This window comes from Abramis brama, assembly GCF_963993115.1.
Source record: "Abramis brama genome assembly, chromosome: 25".
Classification (NCBI taxonomy): Eukaryota; Metazoa; Chordata; class Actinopteri; order Cypriniformes; family Leuciscidae; genus Abramis; species Abramis brama.
This window is the reverse complement of record NC_139987.1, coordinates 28,135,305-28,153,253: the sequence shown is the minus strand read 5'-3', so window position 1 is coordinate 28,153,253 and position 17,949 is coordinate 28,135,305. Positions and strand designations below refer to the sequence as shown.

At 42.8% G+C, this 17,949-nt stretch overlaps 1 protein-coding gene across 2 annotated transcripts in view; it reads left to right on the top strand.

Moving 5' to 3' along the window:
* Positions 1 to 4,637: 4,637 nt before the first annotated feature.
* The window catches only part of arvcfa (ARVCF delta catenin family member a), a 38,758-nt gene continuing 25,446 nt past the window's right edge, over positions 4,638 to 17,949 (top strand). Inside the window, exons 1-6 of one of the 2 annotated variants that reach the window (XM_084104038.1) lie at positions 4,638 to 4,816; positions 8,475 to 8,591; positions 10,701 to 10,808; positions 11,479 to 11,950; positions 12,396 to 12,478; positions 13,910 to 14,219. In XM_084104038.1, the coding sequence (XP_083960164.1) occupies positions 4,799 to 4,816; positions 8,475 to 8,591; positions 10,701 to 10,808; positions 11,479 to 11,950; positions 12,396 to 12,478; positions 13,910 to 14,219 (1,108 nt within the window). In that variant the 5' untranslated portion in view covers positions 4,638 to 4,798. The remainder of the gene's footprint in view (positions 4,817 to 8,474; positions 8,592 to 10,700; positions 10,809 to 11,478; positions 11,951 to 12,395; positions 12,479 to 13,909; positions 14,220 to 17,949) is intronic. The other variant, XM_084104039.1, reaches the window with a different exon arrangement.

Below are 17,949 nucleotides of genomic sequence, written 5' to 3'. Positions count from 1 at the left end.
AAAGTCAGAATTGCGTAATTTAAATCAGAATTGCGAGATATAAAGTCAGAGTTGCGTGATATAAAGACTCAGGACTCAGGACTCGGACTCGGGACTCGGGACTCACGACCCAGGACTCAGGACTCAGGACTCAGGACTCGAACTCGGACTCGGACTCGGACTCGGGACTCGGGACTCGGGACTCAGGACTCAGGACTCAGGACTCAGGACTCGGACTCACGACCCGGGACTCGGACTCGGGACTCGGACTCGGACTCGGACTCGGACTCGGACTCGGACTCGGACTCGGACTCGGGACTCGGACTCGGACTCGGACTCGGGACTCGGGACTCGGACTCGGACTCGGACTCGAACTCAGGACTCGGACTCACGACCCGGGACTCGGACTCGGGACTCGGACTCGGACTCAGGACTCAGGACTCAGGACTCAGGACTCGGACTCAGGACTCAGGACTCAGGACTCGGACTCAGGACTCAGGACTCAGGACTCAGGACTCAGGACTCAGGACTTGGACTCGGACTCAGGACACGGACTCGGACTCGGACTCAGGACTCGGGACTCAGTTCTTGGAAACAGAACAACCAACATACAACATCAAGAACTCACAAAGACTGAACTAGACACAGGGTTTAAACAAAGGGGGCGTGGCTAATCAGAAACACCTGGGAATACCAATAAACAAGAGAAACTACAAAGGACTACAAAACATGGCACAGGACAGGAAATGACAAAAAGTCCACACAAGACAGGAATTATGACAGTTATAAAGTCAGAATTGCGAGACTCACAATAATTGCAATACACTTTGAGTTTGATCACAAATCCTCTCTGTATCTCCCCAGTTACCCAGATCAGTTTGAATCTTACAAATGAGCATACAGCTAATAATATTGAAGATATATAATGTTCATATTCTCGCACATGCGCAGTGAGTCCGAGGAGCGCGCGACCCGTCCGTGTCGGATGATCACATGACCCCAGGTCTTTTCCCGCGAGCACACGGTGTGATGGATTCTGCGCCAGTACAGAAGAGCCTCGACACACTGAGGTTATGATGAGCTGCTTCTGCATGATTATGTGTCTCGCATATCAAAGTTCAGACCAGATGAGTTGCTCACAGTCCTTCCGCCTGTGAAACCGGGCTATTAAGTTTTAATTATGATACTAAAAAGTTGAAATTGACTGTTATAATTTTGATTTATGAGATAAAATACTAAATCATAATTAATAATCAGTAAAAATTCTACTTTTAGGTCATAATTATGGCATGAAAAGAAAAGGTTTCCCGAACAGAGATTAAGCCTATAGTCCTAAAGTTAAAAGGCCATATAATCAGACTAACAAAAACCAGCTTTCTCTGTCATGGTTTTAAACAGTCTAGACTTATTCTAGTCCAGAGTTTAATAAACTGATTTCCTGGAGGAAGACGAGAGATAATCAGGACTAAACTAGGCTTAAACTAAAGCAGGAGGCAGATTAATGTTGTGTTTCAGAGAACACACACACACACACACACATTCCCTCAGGCTTCTCTACGATGGGAACGAGCCTGGAGCGGTTTATGATGAATAATAAATAGGGAACAAGTCTTTATTATTGTGATTAATAATGAATATAAGAGAACTTCCCCTGGAGAGCAGGATGATTTACTCGGATCTTTCAGCATTTCATCATCGAATCCAGACGAAAGTCAACCGTAAACTTCATCAGAGGATCCATTAATGCTGAGTTTAATCTGAGAACACAGTAAAACACGCATTTCTGCAGGAAAAACAATGTAATCCATAGACTCTGCAACCTTAACACAGATATTTATGAAGATAATACATTAAAATACTAAAAAATATTGAAAAATTGAAATACATGAATATATTTCAAATATAAGAATGACCATATCAGTGAACATTGATATTTAACAAGAATATTCATGCATTTCTACATTAAATGTTTGTAGAAATGTTATGTAAAAAGTAGAACTCACCTTAAATTTTAGTCATGAAAATGACATTCCCAGAAGGCTCTACATGTCACGTTGATTTACATTTAATTTGAACAGGATTTTCAAAAGGCTGCATTATCTGCATCAGCCTGATTAAAGAGCTTCTGCTCATTCACATACAGACCTCAACATGTTTTAAATAAATAAATGCAGAATAAGAACATATATAGTCAATTTTCATTTTCATGTTCACCGTTTTGTGGTTCAGTGCACACTTTCTGCAGGAGAACAACAATCACAGTACGAGACAAGTGATGAGAAGCTGTAATGACATACTGAGTCATTATTATAAGAAATGACTTTAAAAATGGTCAATTAATGGTCAAAAACGTAATTATGAGATAAAAAAGTTGAAACTATACACAAAAAGTTTAAATTATGGTTTAAAAAGTAATTATTATGATATTAAAAAGCCAACATGAAAAAACTCAAAGTCAAGTCTCCTTCTTTTATACAGTGCTTTAACAAGTGTTTCAAGCAGCTTTACAGTGATAATAGGAGATTACAGTAACAGAGAGTGTTTAGGCTTTACAGCAGATCTAGAATAAAGTTATTGTCCAGATAAAGTTAGTTTTGATTGATTCACTTGTCGTCGGGTCCAGGCGCTGGTCCTTCATTAGATCTGGATCCGGCGGACTGCGGTAAACCTCGGGAGAAACACAGACACTAATATTAGCGTAGATGCCATTCTTCTTATGATGTAACGAGTACATCAGGATTTATGGGAAGTGTTCCCGGTTCCGGCTGACATGATCTATGCAGCCTAACATTGAATTATAGAAGTCTATAATGTGTTATGTGTATGCTAGGTCAAAGAGATGTGTCTTTAATCTAGATTTGAACTGACAGAGTGTGTCTGCTTCCCGGACAATGTTAGGAAGACTGTTCCAGAGTTTTGGTGCTAAATAGGAGAAGGATCTGCCGCCAGCAGTCGATTTAGATATTCTAGGTATTATCAACTGGCCGGAGTTTTGAGATCGCAATAGACGTGAAGGGCTATAATGCGTTAAGAGCTCGCTCAAGCACTGCGGAGCTAAACCATTTAGTGCTTTGTAAGTAATCAGCAATATTTTAAAATGTATGCGATGTTTAATAGGCAGCCAGTGCAGTGTTGACAGAACCGGGCTAATATGGTCATACTTCCCGGTTCTGGTAAGAACTTGAGCTGCTGCGTTTTGGACCAGCTGTAGTTTGTTTATTAAGCGTGCAGGGCAACCACTCAGTAGAGCATTACAGTAATCTAGCCTTGAGGTCATGAACGCATGAACTAACTGTTCCACATTTGTCAATGAGAGCATATGGCGTAATTTAGATATATTTTTAAGATGGAAAAATGCGGTTTTACAGATACTAGACACGTGACTTTCAAATGAAAGATTGGTATCAAAGAGCACACACACACACACACACACACACACACACAGCCAGGTTCCTAACCGACGACGAAGACTTGACAGAGCAGCCATCAAGTGTTAGACAGTATTCTAGATTATTACGTGAGGAAGTTTTTGTCCAATAATTAGAATCTCTGTTTTTTCAGAGTTTAGTAGTAGGAAATTACTAGTCATCCAGTTTTTTATATCACCTCTGCATTCCGTTAATTTTGTGAATTGGTAAGTTTCGTCAGGGTGTGAAGAAATATAGAGCTGAGTATCATCAGCATAACAGTGAAAACTAATGCCATGCTTCCTAATGATATCTCCTAAGGGTAGCATGTACAGAGTGAGTGTGTGTGTGTGTGTGTGTGTGAGGGTAGCATGTACAGAGTGAACAGCAGCGGTCCTAGTACTGAGCCTTGTGGTACGCCATACTGAACTTGTGATCGATGAGACATCTCTTCATTTACTGCTACAAACTGATAACGGAGAGACATGAGGAAAGAGGAAAAATCTAAATTATGACATAAAAAATCATATTCTGATATCAAATTTGTGTGTGTGTGTGTCTGTGAGTGAGTGAGTGTGTGTGTGTGTGTGTGTGTGTGTGTGTGTGTGTGTGTGTGTGTGTGTGTGTGACAGTGCAAAGCTTCGGGCGATCTGTCAGGACTTGAGTATCTGTGGAAGCTGATTGCAACTTTTTCTCTCACAATTCTATTTTTCTCAGAATTCAGTTCTCACAAATTCAGGGAATAAAGTCAGAGTTGTCCTGTACCGCAATTCAGATTTTTTTCTTAAAATTGCGAGTTTATTTCTCAGAGATCAAATTTAACTTTATTTCTCACAATTTTCACTGTGTGTGTGTGAGTGAGAGAGAGAGAGAGAGAGAGAGAGAGAGAGAGAGTGTGTGTGTGTGTGTGTGAGAGAGAGAGAGAGAGTGTGTGTGTGTGTGTGTGTGTGTGAGTGAGAGAGAGAGAGAGAGAGAGAGAGAGAGAGTGTGTGTGTGTGTGTGTGTGTGTGTGTGTGAGAGAGAGAGAGAGAGAGAGAGAGAGAGAGAGAGTGTGTGTGTATGTGTGTGTATCATCAGTCGCATTCGGACCTCCTCGTTCACTCGCATCTCTCTTGTTTAATGAGCGTTAATGGTCTCATTTAATGAATGACAAACACGGGCTGCATGTCGCGCTCCTCGCTGCGCTCTGAAGGGAGTGTGTGTGTGTGAGTGTGTGTGTGCAAACCGTGCTGTTGATTCAGCAGCTCTTCCACTGCGCTGAGGTGCGCGCGCTCGCGTGCGTGAGAACATGATCGAGTGCATGTGGACGCGTGAGGCAGGAGGAAGAATGCTTGCTCGTGTGTGAGAGAGAGAGTGAGAGACAGCAGTATTTACTCCGGAGAAACGTCAGACTCGTCGCTCGCGCCGCCAGCATGCAGGAGGTGAAGGAGGTGAGTGTCTCCGTGCGTTATGTGTGTGTGTGTGTGTGGTGGACATCGCGCGCTCTGGATCTTTCCACGCACGGACTGCGGACTGCGTCTGTGTGCATTACATGCTTCACACATGTGGCTGAATCACATGTGATTATGATGCACGCGTGCTTTAGTGCGCGTTTGGCAGTGAGATTTAAACTCTGGTTGCCGTGGGAATGACGCGCTGCGTCGCGTTGCGTTGGATGCGGCGTAACTCGACTGGCATACCAAAACACGCACTGCAGGCGCGCGCATCACATGCAGATCCAGATGAAGTTTGTCGTCGCTCCGTGATTCATGTGTCCTACTTGTGTGTGTTCGGATCCGTGCTGCCCTTGAGCGAGTCACTGACACTGTGTGTGATGATCCAGCATGTGCACGAGCGGCCGAAGGATGGATAGATGATGGATGGATCATGGGCCACTTGACATGACGTATTCTGTAAGACGGGTTAGAAACCATGTAAAATCATCTGGCGTTTAGTGAGGTGGGAATTTAGGGCTGATAAACACAAAATGACTTCTTAATGATTCATCATCTGTGCATGCATATTTATCTTTCAGCATAATGTAATAACTCGCTCCACCTCTGAAACGACTTTCCTTTAAGCATATTTAATTTTTTTATTTTATATTAAGAAAAAATGAGTGTAGAAACAATTTCACAAATAATTGCAAAGAAAAAGTAAAACATTGAATTAATGTGAAATTTTGAAGTAGAAAGTCCGAAATAGTATTTTCTTGTCAAATGTACTCCAATAATTTTTGTTTTGGTTAATTATTATTATTTATTTTTTACAATGTGGTTCAAATAGTGATGACCATTGCAAATAGCTAAATTTGATTTATGGTTACTGTAGTAAAACCATAGTACATTTTTGTAAGGTATGAATGAGTCAAAATACATTTTTAGTCAAGTCAAGCATCACTATTACTATCACTCATTTGAACCTGCATAGCAACACCCTAACAACCACCCAAACAACTAGCCTACATAGCAACACTATCACCGTTTGAGACTCTTATATTCTTATATGTACATTATTATCTTAAACGATTGCATAATATTTTTTTATGTTTAGAAAGTTATTTCATTTTTTCTAGTGATAATGTATGTTTATGAGCTGCATGATTCATAAAATGTAAAAATGAATTCAAATAAATTAAAACTAAATCCATAAAGTGATGTTAACAAACACAAACAGGAAGTCAGGAGAGATCCTGGCACATTCAGAGCGTCATGATTCCTGAACCCACAGTGATCGGTTCGAGACTGATGCTGGTTTCCGTACGGCTACATCTATCCTGAAGCGTTTCATCACGCGCTGTCCTTTAAAGAGATTGCTTTAGCAGATGTGATTATTCTGAGAGATTCAGAGCGATGGAAACGCTCATGATCAAGAGAATGCAGCGTAAGAATTAAATCACTTCGGCTTCAAAGAGGAAATTATAATTATGCAGCGCAATCCAGATTCTTTTAGATTGAGCGATACCTGTTGAGTTACAGTGACCCAAAAATATCTGCCATGCCAAGTCAAGTCACGTTTATACAGTACAGATTGTTTCAAAGCAGCTTCACAGTAATAAACAGGTATAAAACAGAATCAATGATGCAAACTTCAAATACAAAACGTCCAAATTCTGCTATAAGAAGACAAGAGTCATTATTCAGATCACTTCAGTTCATGGGTGAATGTCATTACATTAGAAAACAAATAAAAGAACAAACTCACTTTCCTGGCTTTTTCACGGTACAAACCTTTTTCACAGTTACTTTAAATTAAATCAGGGTTTAATTTAAAGTAAAAAATTAACTTTAAAACTTGGTTTGCCTTTTGAGTACATTGAAGCTAAAAAAAGTGAGTTAATACAAATAAATGAGTTTAATCAACAGAAACTCAAAATATTATGCTGAACAACCAGTGTTGTGGAAAGTTACCTTTAAAAGTAACAATATTGCGTTACTCGCTTACTTGCGTTACTGTGTTACTTAGTTACTTTTTATGGAAAATAATGTTACGTTACTTTTGCGTTACTCCCTAAAACGTTACTTAAACATTACTTAGTTAACTTTTATGGAAAGTAATAATGTGTTATGTTACTTTTGCATTACTCCCTAAAAAGTAACTGTGTTACTTTGTTACTTTTTATGGAAAGTAATGTTACGTTACGTTTGCGTTACTCCCTAAAAAGTAACTAATTGTGTTGCTTAGTTACTGTTTATGGAAAGTGATGTGTTACTTTTGCGTTACTCCCTAAAAGTAACTAATTGTGTTACTTTGTTACTTTTTATGGAAAGTAATGTTACGTTACGTTTGCGTTACTCCCTAAAAAGTAACTAATTGTGTTACTTTGTTACTGTTTATGGAAAGTAATAATGTGCAATGTTACTTTTGCTTTACTCCCTAAAAAGTAACTAATTGCGTTACTTTGTTACTGTTTATGGAAAGTAATGTGTAATGTTACGTTTGCATTACTCCCTAAAAAGTAACTAATTGCGTTACTTAGTTACTGTTTATGGAAAGTAATAATGTGCAATGTTACTTTTGCTTTACTCCCTAAAAAGTAACTAATTGCATTACTTTGTTACTGTTTATGGAAAGTAATGTGCAATGTTACATTTGCATTACTCCCTAAAAAGTAACTAATTGCGTTACTTTGTTACTGTTTATGGAAAGTAATGTTGCGTTATGTTTGCTTTACTCCCTAAAAAGTAACTAATTGCGTTACTTTGTTACTGTTTATGGAAAGTAAAGTGTTACGTTATTTTGCGTTACTTCCTAAAAAGTAACTACAGTAATTGTGTTACTTAGTTACTTTTTATAGAAAGTAATGTTACATGTTTGCGTTAAGAGTGTTTACACAAGGTGCTTCTGCATTTACTCCTGATTTCTCTCAACATGAAGACAGTTGTCAGTCAATAAATGGGAGAACAAAGTAACTTGCATTACTTATTTGAAAAAATTACAGATATTTTTTTTTAAAATTTAAAAGTATAAATATTTTAAAATAACTCTTTGTAACTCACACTACTTGTAATGAATTACCACCAAGACTGTGAACAACATTAGTCAATCTAAGATTTGATTTGACAAAAGACAAAACGGTGATAACAAATCATTAAAATAATTTTTACAGTGTGTTGAAGACATTGACATTAATGAAGACAAAAAGTGTAATTTCTCTGTGTTGTTGGAGAGCATAATGATACAGTCTTTGAGTAATTTGTCCACTCTTGTTAGCAGTTTCAGTGCAAATGTTTGTGTAAGTTGTCTCTTTAAAACCACGTCTTGTGTTTACGAGGCTGTTTAGAGGCTGCGCTCATGTATAATTCACTGATGCTCTGGGAAGAAGTTCTGCTGATTTTTCTTAAGAGTGTTTGTTCTGATGCTGGGTTGAGAATAATTTAGTGAACTCGCCCAGAGGTGATTTTCACGCCTGTATTTTTTGCGGTTTCATCAAAGGGCGTTTTGTGATCTCATGATGCTCTTTTATGTGGAGACGTTCATCAGGATGATTTGATGAACTCCCATGAATATGTGTGCTTGTTAAAACAAACGCTTTATAAACCCAAGCATCCACTCAGATTTCAGGCTAATGTTGATTCTCCTCCATATTTTTTATATTTGGTCCAAAAGAAGCCGGACCCAGAGGAACCACCGGCCGAACCTTCAACTCAAGACACCGTAGAGAAGATAGAGGAGGTTCTTCCAGCGGAGGAGACAGCGGACGCCTCACATCACACAGAAACCCATGTAGGTCAATTAATTATATGTTTATCAATAATTATAACTAATATGTATTCCATGCACATTGCGTTATTTATTTAATGTATGATGTTTTTATGTATACTGTTTACCTGACTCTATGTGGCCTTCGTTAATTGCCCCTTGGGACAAATAAAGTGTTTTGAATTGAATTGAATTGAATGAGTAGCTGTTTCCTCATGGCATAGAAAGTCTGCTTATATTAACAAATATCTACTGGGAAAAATGATTTGTTGGTTTAACTTAAAGAGAAGCCATTATTCCCTTTTACGAAGTCTTGTTTTCAGGCTCTACTTGAACAGGTTTTCCTGCTTGAATGTTGATTATTCTCCCCATATTCTCCATTGTTGCGGCTCCTCTCTTCCCAGTCTGTCAGTAACGCTCTGTTTAGTTCCTGTCTCTATGAAGCCCCTCCTTCTGAAAAGCACACTGTGCTCTGATTGGTCGGTTGGAGCAGTGTGTTGTGATTGGTCAAGAGCTTCGAGTGTCCCGCCCCTTACCATAACCACCAGTTTCAATACACTACTAACTAACTCAACCAGGCCCCGCCCCTTTATTCTGTGTATGAATTATTTAAATGGCGGAGACGACCCTTCGGGTGGCCATGGCGGAGATGACCTATCTCCCGGGCTGAAGGGGGTTCTCGATGGGACGAAACTCTGGATTTGGTGGAGGGGTGTTGGTAGGCTCTGCGAGGCCGATGGTGAATGCAGAGTTGTTGTTTACCAGCACCCACTCTACACGAAATCTTCACGAGGACCGCTCCCTGGGAGGCGTGACCGGTCAGGATAGTGCGTTTGGCACGCCAACTCCAAGAGTTCCCTGGTGTGAGGCTCCAGGGAGCGGACCTTCTGCTCCAGGCATAGCAGGGCAACAGCGGTAATGTCCATGGTGAAAAACAAACAAAAGAAAACACTGCAAAAAATAAACAGTGGTTGGTCTTGTAATCTGTCACGAATAGGTGGCTGTAATCAAGTGCCAGACGACGGAGTGACCTCGACGACCAGGTTAGCGGTAGCATTAGCCGTCAGGCAAGTGTTATTTAAATAAACTCCTGATGTACTTACACACTTTCCAATGCCTCGTTTAATGATTACAGAACCAATTTATACTACTACTGCATAAGTTTGGTCCATTCTGGGCATTATTAGTGTGGTAATTTACCAGATACAGCCTTGGATCCGTTAGCGCCTGCACTAAGCCATCCGGCTGATATCTCTAAATAAACTCTAACTTTAATAATGTTCAACCAAGGAAAAAAGGCTTCTGGGGGGGGGGTTTGGCTCGAGGTCATGGTGCAAAGGAGCCTAGGCTGATTTTACTCCGAACCATCCCTTTAAAGTTAGTTTAAGTTGGATGGCTGGTCTTTGCTGGTTTAAGCTAGATGTCGCTGATTTAAGCTGGTTTAAGCTAGTTTAAGCTGGATGTTGCTGGTTTAAGCTGGATGTTGCTGGTTTAAGCTGGTTTAAGCTAGTTTAAGCTGGATCCCGCTGGTTAAGATGGTTGGCTGGTATTAGCTGATTTAAGCTGGATGTTGCTGGTTTAAGCTGGATGTTGCTGGTTTAAGCTGGATCCCGCTGGTTAAGATGGTTGGCTGGTCTTAGCTGATTTAAGCTAGATGTCGCTGGTTTAAGCTAGTTTAAGCTGGATGTTGCTGGTTTAAGATGGATGTTGCTGGATGTTGCTGGTTTAAGCTAGTTTAAGCTGGATACCGTTGGTTTAAGCTGGTTGGCTGGTCTTAGCTGATTTAAGATGGATGTTGCTGGTTTAAGATGGTTTAGGATGGACGTCGCTAGTTTAAACTGGTTTAAGCTGATTTTAGCTGGTTTAAGCTGGATGCCGTTGGTTTAAGCTGGTTTCCCAGGGTGGCTAAGCTGGTGTTTAGCTGGTTTTTATCAGGTTTGTAAGATGGTTTCAGCCTAACCACCTAGAAAACCAGCCTGCTAAACCAGTCATGACCAGGCTGGAAGACCAGTCACCCATCTTAGGCTGGTTTTTGCTGTTTTTTCAGCAGGGTAATGAGCCGTTCTGTTTTTAAACGTCCTGTTAATGAGCACACGCTGAGGAAAGCACGCTGTTTCTGTGCTGGTTTTGTAGACTGAGAGTTCAGGCATCGGGACAGAGAAGTCGTCCAGCCCTGACAGCGAGACCAACCCGCTCAGCTCCAGCAGCTCCAGCGAACAGGTCGTGCAGAATGTCCTGAAGGTGAATATGAACAGATCATTCGTATGATGCAATCAAATGCCTGGGGTTCTATATAGAACTCTAGTGTTCTCGACTCAGTTAATGCCGAAAAGATTCTATATAAGGAGAAATATCTTAAAGTCCCCCTGTAGTCAATAATTATATCTCTTAAAACTCATCTTTGATCCCCAAAATTACATATTTAAGTGTTTTTTCCTTGAAATTCATTCTTCATGCCTTAAAATATCTTGACTGTAACTCGACACCCTTGCCTCCTTTATTATGCGTGGTTCTATGAATATGCAAATGAGCCCCGCCTCCACTCACTCACTCACTCAGAGATCCACTGGTTGACGATCACACGTTGATCTGATTGGTTACAAGGTAGTTTGTGACGTCAGAAACACCAGCGATTTCAAAGCGTGTTTTTGAGACTGTCTTTGGTTCACTGCAGTTTTAAGGAGAAAATACTCAGCAATGGAGTCGACTTATGAAGTTACACATGGTTTGTCTTAAAGCAGATTAAAAACACCACAGACACATAAACAACATTAAAAGCTGGATTTACACCGCAGGGGGACTTAAAATAATTGCATCATACTTTGATATTTAGCGGGTTATTTACATTTTTAAGTATTTATTCCTATGTGATTCCTCAAGTCATGTGTGTATTTTGACTTTTCCCCTCTAGGAAAGTTCATCTGAAGGGTTGGACGAGTTACAATCCCCGAATACCCAGCCGATTCCCGAATCCTCCGTCGAAAAGGAAGATCCTATGGTCCTACCCCCCCACCCTGAGGCCAGCGTGACCTCTGACCTCGAGAATCCCAAGGACCAGTCGGCTCACTACGGCACTCTCAACACTCACTCCCTGACTCTCCTACATGGATTCCCGTTCCATCCCTCGTTTCCCAGCGTTCCCACCAGAAACTACTTACCGGAAAACTGCTACACGCTTCCGCTCCTCCGGGACAGTTTTACTCGAGGCGGCGCTTCAAAAGCAGAGCATGATGGGATAGATATTCTCTCCGGCGTACCAAACCTTCCCGTCCATCACATGAGGCAGAGTTTGGACCTCTCTGTGGACGAGCATCTCGGGCCGGTTCCTCACGCGTTCCTCCAGGATCTGTACAGGACGGTCATCCCTGGTGAAAACAAAATATGCTAAGTATACTTGCAGCCAGACTAATTTAGTATACATCAAGCCATATAAGGGCGCCTCCATTTACCATATGGTTTGAGTGATCTGAACCAGACATTTCATACAATTTATGAAGTAGACATCCTATTCAGAAGTAGTATGAGAAGTTTGGCAGATTTTGATATGAATTCATCCTCTGATAAACACATAAAAAGAATATGTATGTGCGTTATAGCTTGCTGCCGCATCACAAATGGTGAATCTATTATTTTTTTATTAATTTTTAATCTATTATTATAAACATCTGCATCACCCTCAAAAAGTGACAATTTTAACATGCTTTATAAAAATATCTGTGAGGTATTTTGAGATAAAACTTCACGTGCACACTAGTTAGTATATTTGCAATGTACTATTGAAAAAGGGAATATATTTCAAGTACAATAAAGTATACTTTTGTCCACCAGGGATCCCGCAGAAACGGGCCAGCATGGTGAGCCTGGACACCGTCCGGAAAGACTCGCGCTGGAGAGACCCGAACCTGAGGGAGGTCATCGCATACCTGAGCCACTCCATGCTTATATTATTATATATAAATATACATATTTTAGATATAAATAACACATTTTTCTTAAATATAGAATTATCATTAGAATTGCTTTAAAATAAATTAATTATTATAATTAATAATTATTGTTATTATTATTAATTCAGTTTTTAGATTAAATTCTAACAATTATAATGATTATTTACTATTATTACTATTATTATTTCAGTTTCAGTTTTAATTTAATATTATTAAAGTAAAATGAAAAAATAAAAATAATTAAATAAAATCTCACTATGATAATTATAAATATTAATATTATTAATATTCAGTTTAATTTAATAATAATAAGTATTATTATTACTATTATTATTTGAGTTTAATTTAAAAAATTTAATAATATTATTATTAAATAAAAATTAAACGTAATAATTCAAAACAGCAACAACAATAGTAGTAATAAATAATAATAATAAGTATTATTAATACAGTTTAATTTAATTTTAATATAATTATTAAAGTTAAATTAAACAAAATAATAATAATTCAATAATGACTCACTACAAGGTTATAAAAATAATAATAATTATTATTATTACTTTAAATAATATTGCATTTTAAATTAAATAATATGAATAATCATAATTAGTATTGTATTAATTCAGTTTAATTTTAGTGTGATATTATTAAAGTGCATTCAATTTAATTTAATAATAGTTATTTTTTATGATTATATAATTAGTGTTTAGATTAGTTTTAATTTAATGTCACGGTTCATAAATTCATTGTTTCCTTCTCGTCTCGTGTAACTGTTGTTTTGTGTGTGTGTGTGTGAGTGGGCGTTACCGCTTAATTCCGGCAGATCAGCAATCCAGCTGATCTCATTCATCATCACCAGCTGCAGCTCATTAACACACCTATAAAACCTCACTGCATTCTCCTCTCTTTGTCAGATTGTTTGTTTATGTCTCTTGGTCATGGTCATGGTCATGGTCATGGTCATGGTCATGTTCATGTTCATGTTCCCGTTTCTCGTTCACTTTGGATTAAGTCTTCACCTGGATCATCACTTCTGCACCACTTCTTCACGGACATCTTCACTGACCATCCAGTCCCTGTGTCACCAGTTGCTTCTCACCATCGAACTATTTCCATCACTTTCAATAAACTCTGAGTTTTACTTGCATCTTTGCTTCTGTCCATTTGTAAACATGACATTTAATGTAATAATAGTTATATTTTTATGATTATATTATGATTATTTAATTAAAACTAAACTAAACACTAATAATAATAATAAAATCATATAAATATAACTATTATTAATTTAAATTAAAACTAAACACTAATAATAAATACTATAATCATAAAAATATAACTATTATTAGTGTTTAGTTTAAATTGAATGATGATAATCTATATGAATACAGGGAGGTGATCTCCATGCTGAGCCACCCGATGGACCCGGTTAAGTCCAACGCCGCGGCGTATCTCCAGCATCTCTGCTACGAGAACGACACGGTCAAGCAAGACGTTCGGCAGCTCAGAGGAATCCCGGTTCTGGTCGGGCTCCTGGATCATCCCAAACCCGAGGTGCACCGCAAGGCCTGTGGAGCGCTGAGAAACATCTCCTACGGCAGAGACAACTTCAACAAGGTGGCCATCAAGAACTCAGACGGGATCCCTGCGCTGCTGAGACTGCTGAGGAAATCCAACGACGCGGACGTCCGGGAACTGGTCACAGGTGCACATCAGCATTCATCAATGAGCACGGGGAAACGTCTCGGGTTACGACTGTAACCCTTGTTCCCCGAGAAGGGAACGAGACACTGCGTCGTCGTCGTGACGACACTTTGGGGAACGCCCTCAGCGTAACGCATCTGAAGCATGAATGAAATCTGTCCAATCCTGATTGGTGCTGCGTCATGACGTAGTAGATGACGGCATAACCGGAAGATACAAAGGGACGCTGGCACAAACACACATCAGCTATTTGCGATGAAGCAAGCGCTCTGACCGTGATAGGTGTGGCGACGAGACGCAGTGTCTCGTTCCCTTCTCGGGGAACAAGGGTTACAGTCGTAACCCGAGACGTTCCCCTTCGAGGGAACTCGCACTGCGTCGTCGTCGTGACGACACTTTGGGGAACGTAATACCCACTATGCCACACCGTAATCACACCCGCCCTAGTATGAAGCTGTAAGAACAGGCATACTTAGGACCGAGCACTCTGGCGCCAGGCGTCACAGGAAGTTGCAGACTGTAAAAACGTATGAAGGTGTGCGGGGTGGCCCACCCGGCCGCCTCGCAGATATCCTGAAGCGAGACGCCAGAAAGGAGGGCCACCGAGGAGGACATGCTCCTGGTGGAATGAGCCCTCACGGCCATAGGTGAAGGCAAATTGCGCACCTGATAAGCCGTGGCTATAGCCTGGACAATCCAATTGCTGATTGTCTGTTTAGATGCAGGCAGCCCTTTCTTGGGTGAACCAAAGCACACCAACAAATGGTCTGACTTCCTCCAATGAGAAGACTTCTCCAAATAAACCCTAAGGGCTCTGACTGGGCAGAGCAGGTGAAGTCTTCCCTCTTCCGCCGTCGCGTGAGGTGGAGGATGGAAGGCCTGAAGAACCACTGACCGTGCCACATTAGATGGCACCTTGGGCACATAGCCCGGTCTAGGATGTAAGATGGCCTTAACTCCGCCAGGGGCAAACTCCAGGCAAGTTGGCGTTATAGCCAAGGCCTGGAGATCCCCCACTCTCCTCAGAGAAGTGATAGCAAGGAGATAGGCAACCTTAAGGGTCAGGTTCTTTGCCTCAGCCGACTCCAGTGGCTCGAAGGGGGCCTCAGCCAACCCTTCAAGTACCACCGCCAGGTCCCATTAGTTGGGACTCTGGAGCGAGCCGCAGGCCTCATCCTCCGAGCCTCACGGAGGAAACGTACAACCAGATGGTGCTTCCCCAAAGGCCCATCACCTACAGGCGAGTGGAAAGCCCCAATGGCAGCCACATACACCTTAAGTGTGGACGGGGTAAGACCGGCGGAGAAACGATCTTGGAGGAACTCCAGCACTGAAGCCACTGGGCAGTTAACTGGGTCCACCTCACGCTCTCTACACCAAGTGGAAAACACATTCCACTTCAGGCTGTACAGTCTCCTGGTAGAAGGAGCCCTGGAGCTGAGTAAGGTCTCGACAACACCTGCTGACAGGCCAGCCTCTAGGTACCGGGCCCCCTCAGGGGCCAGACCCAGAGGTTCCACAGCCCTGGCCGGGGGTGAAATATTGTGCCCCCTGCCTGCGACAACAGATCCCTCCTCAGAGGGACCTGCCACGGAAGGCCGTCCAGCAGTGCTACAATGTCCGAAAACCATACTCGGGTCGGCCAGCGGGGTGCTACTAAAAGTAGACTGATCCCCTCCCGGCAGACCCGCTCCAAGACTCCCGGGAGCAGAGCGATCGGGGGAAATGCGTACAGACGCAGCCTCGGCCACGTCTGCATCATGGCGTCCAGCCCCAGCGGAGCTGGATGCCTGAGAGAGAACCACAGTGGACAGTGGGACGTCTCTTGAGACGCGAACAGATCCACTTCCACTGGGCCGAATCTCACGCACATGGCTTGGAGTCGCCACTCCCCAGGCCTCAGCCCCTGTCTCGACAGGACGTCTGCTCCCTGATTTTGGTCTCCGGGGACATACATCGCTCTGAGAGACGACAGTTTCCCCTGGGACCACAGAAGGATCTGGTGTGCCAGTCTGCATGGAGGGCGCGACCTCAGACCCCCCTGATGATTCAGATACGCGACTACAGAAGTGTTGTCCGAGCGTATCAGGACATGGTGGCCGCGGAGGTCCGGGAAAAAACTCCTCAGAGCTTTGTAGACCGCCAGCATTTCCAGGCAGTTGATGTGCCAGGAAAAATGCCGGGTCTCCCACAGACCTCTCGCAAAGCGGCCGTCCATGACCGCGCCCCAACCAGTGAGGGAGGCATCTGTTGAAACGGTTTTCCGGCAACATGATGCTCCCAGCACCGGTCCCTGGGACAGGAACCAAGGTTTCTTCCATATGACGAGAGAACGAAGGCATTTGCGCGTTACCCTGATCATACGGAACGGATTTCCCCTCGGGGAAAACCCCTTGGCTCTCAACCACCACTGTAGGGGTCTCATGTGCAGTAGGCCAAAAGGTATGATGTTGGACGCTGCTGCCATGAGCCCCAGCAGTCTCTGAAACTGCTTCACAGTGAGGTTGTGGCCTAGCTTTGCTCTGGAGACCATCGCCCGTATGGATTCCACCCGTGCAGGAGACATTTGTGCCCGCATCGTCGTGGAGTCCCATACCACTCCCAGGAACGTAGTCCTCTGGGAGGGCGTCAACACGCTTTTCTTTGTGTTGAGTCTCAGCCCCAAGCACCTGATATGGGCCAGAACGACATCTCGATGCCGAACTGCCATATCGTACGACTTGGCTAATATTAGCCAGTCGTCGATGTAATTGAGTACACGAATGCCCTGGAGTCTCAGCGGAGCCAGCGCTGCATCCATGCACTTGGTGAGGGTGCGAGGGGAAAGAGCTAGACCAAAGGGAAGAACCCGATATTGGTACGCTTCGCCCCCGAAAGCGAACCTCAGGAACTTCCTGTGACATGGAAGGATGGATTTATGGAAGTATGCGTCCTTCAGATCTATCGTGACGAACCAGTCCTCGAACTGGATCTGACTCGCGATGGCTGGAATTATGAGCATCTTGAACCTGAATCTCCTCAGAGAACGATTCAAGTGCCTGAGATCTATTATTGGACGCAACCCCCCATCCTTCTTGGGAACTATGAAGTACCGGCTGTAGAACCCGGACTCCCTGTCTGGCAGAGGAACACGTTCTATGGCCTCCTTGACCAACAGGGATTGAACTTCCTGTTCCATAACCCAAACCTGCTCTGAGCCGACCACAGTCCAGACCACCCCGTTGAACTTCGGGGGAGGGGAGCTGAACTGCAGTCTGTAACCCAGCTCTACAGTACGCAGGGCCCACGTAGATATATTCGGAAGCATGACCATGCGCCGAGATAATCTACTAAGGGAACCAGCCTCTCAAGGCTGGCCTCGGGTGTCAACCGAGCCTCATTCCCGACCCCCTGAAGCGGCTGACCGGCAGGGAGCAGTCGAGAATGATTTTCGGTGTGCGGACGCGTTCGCTGCCCAGCTGCAGGTCTTTCTAGAGGCGGCTGGAGCAGCGTGCGTGCGCGGGAAATCAGTGTGGCCCGAAGCGTACTGGACGGCGGGAACACAGCACTGATTTCCTGAGAGCTCCGGGGGGAGGCGACCTCGATCGCTCCACCCCGGGGGGGACAGCTCTGAGTGGTCCGGCCGCAGCTAGGACCATCTGGCAGAAGCCTTCTTTGCCTAAAGGACGGTCCTCAGATCGACCTTAGGCTCAGAAGGCTTGCCGCAAGAGCGCCGTCTCCTTTGCCAGGCT